Here is an 11,269-nt window from a genome sequence, read left to right as displayed (position 1 = left end):
AATCATTTGAGTTCTTTCCATTATTAGTATTTAGTTTGAAGGATAGTGAGATCCATAAAGGTCTTTTGTTGGCGTCACTACTACAGCAGCCCATTCGCACTGATTGTTTGTATTTGTTTTAAGTGTGCTGTTAATTATTATTTTGACAGGTCAGCTGGTCACCTCTGCTTTAGTGCCACCTTGAGGCTAGCAGAGAGACTGCCCCTGCTGTTACAGTCCAGCCCTCCGTCCCAACTGACCCACATTAGTATGTAAATATACTGTATGGTTGAGGATCCCGTGTTCTCTGTCCTGTAAAGACTACAATAAATAGAAAATATCAGATTCTTGTTTGATTTTGAGAACATTGCAGATGAAGCAGCACGTTTCAGAAAATGCCCTGAGATAGTACAAAGACAAAAAGGCCTCAAGTTAAAATGGTAACTCTTTATTTACAATAGTTTACAGTAGTTTCACAGAAACAGTTTGCACCACAGTACAGACGACGCTTTCTCAATAAGGGAATAGGATAACCCAAGATCAGAATAAACGCGCTGTATCACGATGAGCAATGCTAACGTTAATGACACTGATGTCTTAAAGACGCAGACTAAAATTACACATTTGTGCCTGAAGATGTCTCCTCAGGTTCTCATCGAGGCGTGAATGTCCTTGAGAAACAGCAAATAATTTTAGGTCTTGAAACATCTTGACGACATCACAACCTGATGTTCTTTAAAGATCTGGCGATCGCTGGGTATGAACTAGTTAACCAACATTTGTAAAAACCCAGAAGACAAGAGAGCAGAGACCAGCTTGACCACTTTGAACTCTTAGAAAGTCCAATGTTCTTTACATAACAAACATCCAGTGTGTGCGTCAGTCAATGATTCTGCATTGTAAAATCCTATCCTGGACTAATATAAAAAGGTTCCGAGTCTAAAATCTGTCACTACAGTATGGCTTTTATGTAATCAGAAACAGCAGATGGCACATGAATAACGAAGCTTAAAATCCAATTACAAGTACTAGGAAAAAAGTGCCTTAAAAACAACCCTTTTTCCATTAACCTGCTGCATTTGGAAGTGACTGAATACTGCTGTGAAAGCATTAGTGAGCGGTGATGAGGATGAGATATGTTCTTCTGATCTGACCTTTCAGAGACAAACAAACCGACACACACACACACACTTTTAAGAGAATCTTTCTAACAACACTTTTCCAGTTAAGATAGGTTTTGTTTTTTTAATCCGTCGATACTTCAACAGGACGGCCAAAGGAGTTCCCTTCTATAAACATACCTGTCTCTGAAAACACTGTCATAAGCATGGAAAATAAAAGTATTTATGAATATAGCTGTTCAGTCATAGAATGCAGCAAAAACACTGACCAGAGGAAAAAGACAACGCCTTCACTGAAAACATCTGGCTTCTTTTATCTGTGAATTAATGCGACTTCTGTTGAAATAAGAACACTGTTTAAACCATTTGAAAAGCAAACTGTGGGAAAGCGTATGTGTGGCCACGTAACATTTTGATTTTAGAGGAGTAGCCTGAGGCAGGAAGACAGTCTGCGAAGTAGACGGGAGAGGGACAAGCGCTCGGTTCAGTTGTACAGGCTTCAAGCCTCAATTATATTCTTTCGCAATGTCTTAAATAACAGAACATGTATACATATGAAGCGGATGCAGACTCTAGTCTCTTTTCCTACATCTTTGTTCTATTGGATTATACCTCAGCTTAATACTATAGCACCATCTGAAGCAACTAACACGAGGCTTAACTTGTTAACAGTTAATTGTGCAGCAAGAAGCTTGTAAGATAAATAAAATCCAGTTTAATCAGAAAGACAAACCTGTCTCCATGACAGAACGGTCATGTGGGTTCTTTAAACAAAAACAAAAAAAAGTAATCCCACCATGCACCATAGTGGGTGGCAGTTGTGTATTCTCTCTTTAATGGCAGTTCAAATGTTTCCAGTGTTCACGAGACACCAAGTCCCAATAGTAGAGGTTTGCTGCTACGCTTATGTCATCTACAGACAGACATCCATTCAGTGATTGCCTTACGCACAGAGTCCGTAGGGAAGCAGTAACAAACCGTAGTAAATCTAAAATGACACTCAAAACTGTTTCCAAATGGGATAAGGGCTCGGGATAGGTCCAACAAAGTGTTAGAAAAAGAGTGCATGGCTGATCATGAAGGACAGAGGACCGAAGGGTGCGAGACCTGAATTTTTAGGAAGGGTCAGTCCTGCAGGTGGAGGGGGAGCAGGAGTGGAAGGGGTCAGAGTTCAGTCTAGCAGACGCTTACGTGGGCCCACGCGTGAGCGATGAGAGCGCCGGGCGTCCAGGGTTCCGTGTGACTCTCGGCAGCTCTGGCATATGTACGACTCTGGCACGTGGCTCTTGCGGATCTTAGCACACGACAGGTGGATCCAGGTGTTACACTTGTTACACTCGATCATGGCCCGGCCCGCAAAAGGCTTCATGCAGAAACACGTCACCAGGTCCCACGAGTCGTCGTCTGAGAAGACGTGAGAGAGAGAGCATACGCCGAGTTAAGCTTGGTCACTTTGTGTCATTTGTAACAATGCGATACGATGAATCAAAGAAGAAACCTTACCAGAGTCTACCATGATGTCCTCGTCCTCTTCTGATCCGTCTTCGTCTCTGAACACCACCTGTTTCCCCTGGCGGAACACCGTTCTGTTTCCTGAAAGGCCCTCCACCTTCTGTACCTTCACCACCCCTTCTTCAAGGTCTTGACCGTCCCAGTTTCGATGCTCCTCGTTGGGCTCCTCCTTGCAGGGGGCCGGGCTAGGCAGGATCTGGGGGTGGAGGGGAATGCTGATCTCATCTTCCGGCTCTTCTTTGATCATTCGGCCACCAAAGGAGACGGGGTACTGCAGCTCTGGGACTGCTGAGTGGGCCTGCTGAACACCACTTTCTTCACCGGCCGCATGCTCTCTCTCCTTTCTCCTTTTCTTCTTCTTCAGCTTGTCCGCTTTCCTGCGGTCATCTGGGTGCAGGGTGGCGATTGTGTGCTGCAGGGGGAGAAAAGGGGGCATGTATGTTTAGATGGATGAAGATGAACATGTAAGGCTAATGGTGTGACATCAATTCAACTCACATCTTTCTTGGTGTGACTGGACATCGTGGATCCTGGCTGTGGACGTTTCCTGCTCCTGTCCTGGGGGACCTTGGGGGGGCGCTGGGGGCAGGATGTTGGGGGTCCCGGGGTCCAGCCATCGCTGTCAGCTGTGCTGCCTGTACTGTTGGGAGGACTGGAACTACTGCGCAGTGGAGAGTCCTGGAACAATGTATGGGAGAACAAAGGGTGAGTGAGTTCAAACTTCCAGAGGTAAAGCTGGTAATTAACAGATTCATCCACTTAACAATAAGATTCCTGATTACCAATCAACACATGGCATTAAAGCATTTGTACTTATGATTATGATCTACTGTACCAGACTAGAGGTATGCTTAACACTAACGCACACTGCTGTAAGCAGGCAGGCAGCTTGGTGAGTTTGCCTTTGTGTTTTGTCAAGATTGTATGAAGTATAATATATGACAATTCCAGCCCATTGCTTGTATAACATTGTCAAACATGTTGATTGTATTGATCTGTGTGAGTATTTTATTTTACTTTTATGAATTTTAGGATTGTGTTATCCACTAACGTTACATGAATTTATTTGTGTTTAGTTTTTTCTACTTTACCAGGATATTTTGTCAGCGGTTTAAATGTGGAAAGATATTTAATACAACAGTCCTCAGAGGGCAATAAAGAATGCATTAACAATACGATAATTGTAACGTTAGCTACAGGCACTAACTGCCTCGTTTACTCACCTCTTGCGGGTATGGGATGTAACCGGCATAAACCAAGACGAAAGTGCAAAACTTGTTAAAATCCTCTACTGTCCTCCTCCTGTATGGCGGACTAAACCCCTGAAACACAGTCACAGCAATGAAACATTAGCCGCATGATCAAACCTACAACTCCCGACATGGCGTTGACATTAACGGCAAATGATCGACACACTACTATGACGTTGCTCTGCTAACGGACACTCAACATCGGCCCGATGGACGGACTGATGTTGACAAACACATGCTAACGTTTGATCAACCGCACGGACAAGTTTCTTTCTTGACTTGTCGGTTAACATTCCCACCGATTAAAAAGTAAAAAACGACAGTCAATATTAGCTCGGTTGGCTAGCAATAGACAGCAAAGAAGTAACTAATGCTAATGCTGAGAAGCTGGCTGCTGGTTCGTGTCATCAAAGTTTAACAAGCAAAACAAAACTAGGAAGCAACAAATAAACTTAATTGGCCGTCAAAGAGTCATTAATATGTCCATGTCAGCTAACTGATAAATGCAGATGACATAAATACAACGCTTAGTAAGCAAACGTTAATGTTAGCATGTTTCGCAATGGTGATGGAATATTTTCTTTTCGATTAAACGTTAAGCTAGCTTTAGCGTCAACTCTCTTATAAAGTAGCGTCTGAAGTAACCACGATGTGCCATTCTTACACACAGCTTTTAGTCGTGAAAGTTAAAACTGAGCTTAGCTAAATGCGTGCAACTTATTTAACGTCTGCACCAGGAGCTAACATTATGAGAACATTAGCGCGGTGAGCTAACGCTAACCAGCAGCTGCTACACACCGTGTGGTGACAACCTCGATCAACGTCGTTAGCCGTGTCTGCAAACTAATGTCACTCACTGTAAAACAGTTACCAAAAAGCACTCACCTCCGACTGATATGCATGGGATGTCGATGGGTCCATGTCACCCATCTTCACAGAGTACCTGGCCACCTGGCGTTTTGTCAATAACGTGACAGGCTAGAGCAACGAACTACTCGACCGTAAACACACGGAGGACCTAGCTTTTGCTTGCTAGATACCTAACATCATAGCTAACGTCGTCTACGTTACGTTACTTGTGCTAAAACTCGAAGCAACAGTGTTCACTCAGTTGTTCCGCCAACGATGACGCCCACCTACTTGTGCTCGCGGTATCAACTAAATCGTCTCAAAGTTGCAAAACGTGTCTCCCGTAAATAGCAAACGTTACTACTGTATTTACATCGGTCTGTTGCTTCACTACGCAGACTGCTAGTAGAGAGGTTCACTTTAGCTGTCACCTGGTAGCTCTAATCATCTTCTGTGGTGGTTATTGGCGTTTGGCAAACCATCTTATGGGTGCATTACCGCCCCCTATTGGGCTGGAGTGCGAAGCAGTAGATTGGCAGAAAAAAAGAAGATATCTCTATTTTTTTTGTTGTTCTTAAAATAATTAGGAAAGGAGACTGTGTACCAAATTCTCCAATTAAATACTATACTCTGGAGATTAAAATTGTACATTGCATATTGGACTACCACTGTCTTCCAAACTAATTAAAGCCACATAAGTGTGCTTGTGAGCAGAGATACACTTCCCCTATTCATCAGATAAATGTGAAAACAGCCTTCTAGTGTCAAACTCTGCACATAGCCTACGTTATTCAGCACAGTGAGGGTCGTGCATCCAAATGAAGCAATAAGCAAAACACATTTTAAGTGGAGGGGGAGTCTTAAAAAATGCATCCTCTCAATCTACATGGTTCCTCTAAAATGAAATAAAAGTAGCTCTAATAAGTCAGACTGTCATGAGCTCAGACAAAAAGCCCTGTTTTTAGCTTTGTGACAATGGCTTTTCCAGCAAATCCATTTTGAAAAGTTTGTTTATCTTGTGAAGTAGGCATATTTTCTCAACCCAAAAAGGGACGAATTCAAAATGTAGAGATACATTCCACTGAACGGGAAGGGCATGCAAAATTGTAATCTCAAAACTAACAAAAACTGTAAAACTGTAATGGAGTAAAAAGTACAATATTTGCCTCTGAGATGTAGTGGAGTAGATAAAGTTGCATAATATGGAAATACTCAAGTAAAGCACCTCGAATTTGTGTACTACTTGAGTATGTACTTTTTTCACCACTGGTTTTGTCTCAACCACCAAAACAGGTCATTCAAGCCATGCCAATAGCCTGTTTTCTTTATTCTTTCATCTGTACCACAAAGACTGAGTTTCATTCCAAATATTCTGTCACCACTGTTCCCATTTGTATGTAAATGTCCTCACTTCATCCCATTTCACTCCCACATGTAATGGAATCCATAAAAAGGTAACAGCTAGTGCAAACATTTGAAATTATCTATCACGTGTGGAGTATTAAAACCATACAAGTATGTAATTAAAATATAATATGGTTGTATGCTATGCCATAAAAGTAATGTCAATAGTTCGAATGACTAACTATGATTAATTAATCCAACATTATTAATCGTGGGTACAAATCCACATATATATATATATTAATTGCCGAACGTCGCGAGGAGAGCGCTCATTTAACAAATATAATGCCTCACGTGTAAATCATAAAGAAGACTTTTTCTCAACGGAAGTCCTTTTTTTTTTTTTTTTTTTTAAATGTTCCGGTTGATTTCTGTGGTTTGAGCTTCCGCGCGCGTCGACGGGAAGAAGTCAATCTCCAAACATTCTGATCGAACATTATTGTTAAAGATGTCGAACGTCAGACTGCAGCATTTCAGGAGCTTTTTAACCGAACGCTTTACTTCTGTGGCCGTGGACATATTTGGAGAGATTGAAACTATTGTGGAGGCGTACTACGAGGAAAACAAACATCTGCGGAATGTTCTGCACATGGTGCTTAACCCTGAGATAAAGCTACCGAGGATAGGTGTGTTTATTTACTAACATTAGGTAATAGATACAGCTCAGTTTTAATTGTTATAGCAATGTGACGTTTATGTCTCTGCATCAGGTTGAAAACGAGCCCATGTTAGTTAACGTTAGAGCTGAACTACATAATGAAACGTAACGTTAAATAACGTAATACTAATAACAGTGTAGCGGTTTAAACTGAACAGTAACGTTACATTGTATAAGATTTCTGCTGTGATCGTAACACTCTATGCAAGTAAGTGCTCTACTTGAGTACACATTTTGAGGTGAATGTTCTTCACTTAAGTATTTGTGTATGCTATAAAGCAGCATACTTTTAAAGTATTCTCCCTCAACTTATACCCAACTCTCAAATTACTCTTTAAAATAAACATTGTTCAAGACCAGAGGGATGTACGACAAAAGCAAGTGTGACACAGGCAGACTTTCTTTGTGACTAAACCTAAAACCTCAGAGAGATAAGACTCACCAAAGAAGCAGCACTGATAAGACGTGAAAACTAACAACAGAGCCACGTCTCCGCCATTTTGGACTAAAGGCGACTAACTCCAGTAAAACGTCACACATACAAAAGTAAAACAAAATTATTTCTTTTTTTATTGCCATTTATGGCATGTGCTGAATAGAAAAATACAAATAAACATGCTACCTGTATGTCTATTTACCTACTTAGTACATTTATGAAAGAATCATAGCAGTAATTAACAAAAACTTGGGTTAACATGGGTTAAGATTTACAAACTCAAATCCAACACACTGAATATTATTCTATTCCCTCAGCCGACAATCTGAATTGTTTCTGGAGAATAATGCCAGAAAAAGATAATGGAGCCACTCAGCCTCTAAACACTCTCCCTCAATCCCCAAATCTAAACCTAACATCCTCCGGAGGTTGTTTAGGTGTACAGCATGACGATCTAACCAGGTTAAAAGAGGGCCACCTTTGTGACATTGTAAACTGGCTTTATTGATCTAGCTACGTTGTACATCCAGCAGGGAATATAGAAACTACCAAAACGTCTTTGAAAATACGTTGATAGATAAAACCATCTAAAGTGTATGAGTACATCCACCCCTGAGTGCAACAAAAGATCTGAGCATGTTCAAACAATGAATAGAGAGCTTCACTTGTCTCCCTTTTTATCTGTTCTACAGCATTGTTTTCTGGTGTGCAAAAAGAACTACAGCTTCAAGGGGCCCGTACTGTGGCTTTATTCTTTTTATACCCAAAGTAAAGCAAACGATATATAAATACTTACTATTAGTATTCTCCTTTTTCTCCACAATAGATGTTCCCCACTACACTGGAGCAGCCACAGACGTCAGAGAGGAGCCCCCTGAGCTGAACATTACCCACTACACTGGAGCAGCCACAGACGTCAGAGAGCAGCCCCCTGAGCTGAACATTACCCACTACACTGGAGCAGCCTCAGACGTCAGAGAGCAGCCCCCTGAGCTGAACATTACCCACTACACTGGAGCAGCCACAGACGTCAGAGAGCAGCCCCCTGAGCTGAACATTACCCACTACACTGGAGCAGCCTCAGACGTCAGAGAGCAGCCCCCTGAGCTGAACATTACCCACTACACTGGAGCAGCCACAGACGTCAGAGAGCAGCCCCCTGAGCTGAGCAATAAGGTGGATCCGGAAATATCAGAGCCGCTACCTAAGAAACCTAAAGAAGAGCAAATTGAACATGAAATAAGTTTGGGATCAGAACAACAACAACTAGAGCCGGGGGAAGTTGGTAACTTCATTTTCAGAGAGCAGCCCCCTCAGCTGAACATTACCCACTACACTGGAGCAGCCACAGACGTCAGAGAGCAGCCCCCTGAGCTGAGCAATAAGGTGGATCCGGAATTATCAGGGCCGCTACCTAAGAAACCTAAAGAAGAGCAAATTGACCATGACATAAGTTTGGGATCAGAACAACAACAACAACAACTGGAGCCGGGGGAAGTTGGTAACTTCATTTTCAGAGAGCAGCCCCCTGAGCTGAACATTACCCACTACACTGGAGCAGCCACAGACGTCAGAGAGCAGCCCCCTGAGCTGAGCAATAAGGTGGATCCGGAATTATCAGGGCCGCTACCTAAGAAACCTAAAGAAGAGCAAATTGACCATGACATAAGTTTGGGATCAGAACAACAACAACAACAACTAGAGCCGGGGGTAGTTGGTAACTTCATTTTAAATGTGAAAAGTGACCCCAAAGAAGAAGAAGAAGAAACCAGCATGCCCTGCATTATTGACTCATTCCACGTAAGAGTGGTTGAGGTCAACTCCGACTCTCCAGGAATCCTCTCAGCTGATGAAGACGAGGACTGTTACGCTGATGAAGACGAGGACTGTTACGCAGCAGCCTCGGATACCTCGGAACCTCGGGTCCCAGATCTCCCACAGCTACCCAGCAGCGAGGAGAGCACAAGTAGAAGTCGGGAACTTCAAAAACGTGATAAAAAGTCAGGAACAGGCTCAACGGTAAGGTTGTTTTAATGCCATAGAACCCCATTAAAAAAGCATTTCATGAATAAATCTAACTGTGACAGGCTGGAGAAGCTTTGTGATGCCGTAGAAAAACATCCAGTCATCCAGAACAATGTTCTAGTTGGAAGCAAAGTTGCGTGGTTGTTGAGCTGTCATCAGAAACGCCCCTGACCGGCTCAGGTATGCTTATGTTCCTGCTCAAATGGGAATAGATACTTTGAATGTATTTTTTTTTATGCTGATGTTAAGGCAAAGTAAGCATTTTTAGGATTGCTTTGGGCTGTGGTAACTTCTGATTATGACCTTTTCCACCCCGAGTAAAGGTGTATAGTTTTTCAGAGTTCATCTGGGTACCACAAAAAAACCTGTATTTATCCAGCCATGGATAACTCCTCGAGAATTACAACACAGAGCAAAATGTTCTGGAGAAAATGAAGTTGTCCCAAATGGGTTTTTATCGTGCAACTTTGATCTGAAGATGTCCTGGAAATATCCCTAAAATGATCCTGTAAGGACTGTGGGAAAACACCGTGGCGCCCTTAAGGACTAGTAGAGAATGTTTTGTTTGTTTTTAACAGTTGAAGCGTGAAATAATTCTATTTTTTCTTTTCCTGCTACAAAATGTAAGAAGCCAAGGTGGTCCCTACAGAAAACCATGCTAGAATTACCAAGGTAAGAATGACTGCACTTTTATAATTGTGATTATTATATTTTCATTTTATATATCGCTAATAATTATAACCTGTTTCATACAGGATGGCGACCCACCAATCTTTCCTTCCTGCCCCGACTGACTGCCGGTCCTTTTTGACAAGGCTCACAGAAGCCTTCAAGAATTTTCCAGATGACAAGAAGCCTCTGATAACTAAAATGGGCCTCACGGAGGATGTGGAGTTGGTGGACTGTGCTTTTGGTAAAGGCCCTAAAGGTTGCTCCCTGTCCTATCGGTGCCCCGTACCATCAGAAAGGGATTACAGGATTCACATCAACGAACCCCCTCGACCGCTGCTCCCCCTGGCTGAACACAGACTGAAGCCGATGCCGGTCGTGCCTACCCTCAGCGCCAAGGAGCAGGCACACATGGACGTCATGCAGATCACCTGGGAGGCAGCGCACCTGCTGGAGCAATCCACGCGAGGACACAAGGAGGAAGAAGAGAAGCTGAGGACTCTGCGTTTGACCAGCCGTTTCAAGGAAGTCTGCAAGCTCAAACCAGGAAGGACCAACGCGCAGCACCTGCTATTCAAGATACAGAAAGGATTACCCCGGTGCAAGGCGGCGCAGATAGAGGAGGAAATGAAGGCCGAGGCACTTCGGGAATACTGTAAACATTTGTGCGTCAACTGGTCCCCCTGCGGGTTCGTCATCCACCCGAATGCTCCGTGGCTGGGGGCGCTGCCCAGCGGGTTGGTGTACGACCCCAAGGAGACTCCCAGCTTCGGGCTGGTGCACGTCAAATTCACCGGGTTCAGGAGCTTCATCGAGTGCAAGTTCCTGTTCTACCCGGACGGAATCCTGCAACTGAAGAGCACCCACTCGCACTACTGGCAAATCCAAGGAGAGATGATGGTGACGGGCACGGAGTGGTGCGATCTGCTGGTGTTCTCCAGAGAAGACATGCTGGTTCAGCGCATCTACCGAGACGATGCCATGATCAACGTCATGAAGAAGAAGTTGGATGATTTCTTTTATTATTACTACCTGCCATGTTTGTCTTAAACTGACGGCCCAGCTCCAGCGTCGCCGCACTGCTGTTATACAGTACTTGCTGGTGGTTGGTTGTGAGTTTTCACAGATTGCAAACTACTTGAATGTCGTTTTTTTTTCTGATCACACATGTTCATCTGGCGTTATTAAACAGACATTGTATTAGTTTCATTGAGTCTAGTCGACAAGAAGGTTTTTATTCTGTAATGTTTCTCTCATTGAAGTATGTTTTCATTAACCACGGATACATTATTGATCTTTTGTACTTTCTTTTTCTTTGAAATGACTGTCGAGAGAGCCAGATCCCGTAGGTAATTCAAAACTGAAG

At 43.1% G+C, this 11,269-nt stretch overlaps 2 protein-coding genes across 2 annotated transcripts; one reads left to right on the top strand and one right to left on the bottom strand.

Annotated features, from left to right (window-relative positions):
* Window positions 1-411: 411 nt before the first annotated feature.
* phf13 (PHD finger protein 13) lies at window positions 412-5,159 on the bottom strand. Its single transcript, XM_076095912.1, has 5 exons — window positions 4,748-5,159; window positions 3,836-3,934; window positions 3,111-3,290; window positions 2,604-3,024; window positions 412-2,504 (listed from the first exon to the last, which is right to left on the bottom strand). The coding sequence occupies exons 1-5, from the start codon at window positions 4,790-4,792 to the stop codon at window positions 2,272-2,274; spliced, it is 978 nt and encodes a 325-aa protein (XP_075952027.1). The 5' UTR covers window positions 4,793-5,159; the 3' UTR covers window positions 412-2,271.
* Window positions 5,160-5,690: 531 nt separating this feature from the next.
* On the top strand, window positions 5,691-11,202 carry LOC142954829 (uncharacterized). The gene is made up of 4 exons (XM_076096104.1): window positions 5,691-6,741; window positions 8,036-9,228; window positions 9,863-9,906; window positions 9,990-11,202. Exons 1-4 carry the CDS (start codon window positions 6,564-6,566, stop codon window positions 10,951-10,953), a joined length of 2,379 nt encoding a protein of 792 aa, XP_075952219.1. The 5' UTR covers window positions 5,691-6,563; the 3' UTR covers window positions 10,954-11,202.
* The last annotated feature ends 67 nt before the right edge of the window (window positions 11,203-11,269 follow it).

The sequence above is a fragment of the Anarhichas minor genome, unplaced genomic scaffold, assembly GCF_050575085.1.
Source record: "Anarhichas minor isolate MPS153535 unplaced genomic scaffold, ASM5057508v1 ptg000021l, whole genome shotgun sequence".
NCBI classification, from domain to species: domain Eukaryota; kingdom Metazoa; phylum Chordata; class Actinopteri; order Perciformes; family Anarhichadidae; genus Anarhichas; species Anarhichas minor.
Note: the sequence above shows the minus strand (reverse complement) of the source record. Positions and strands in the feature narration are given on the sequence as shown.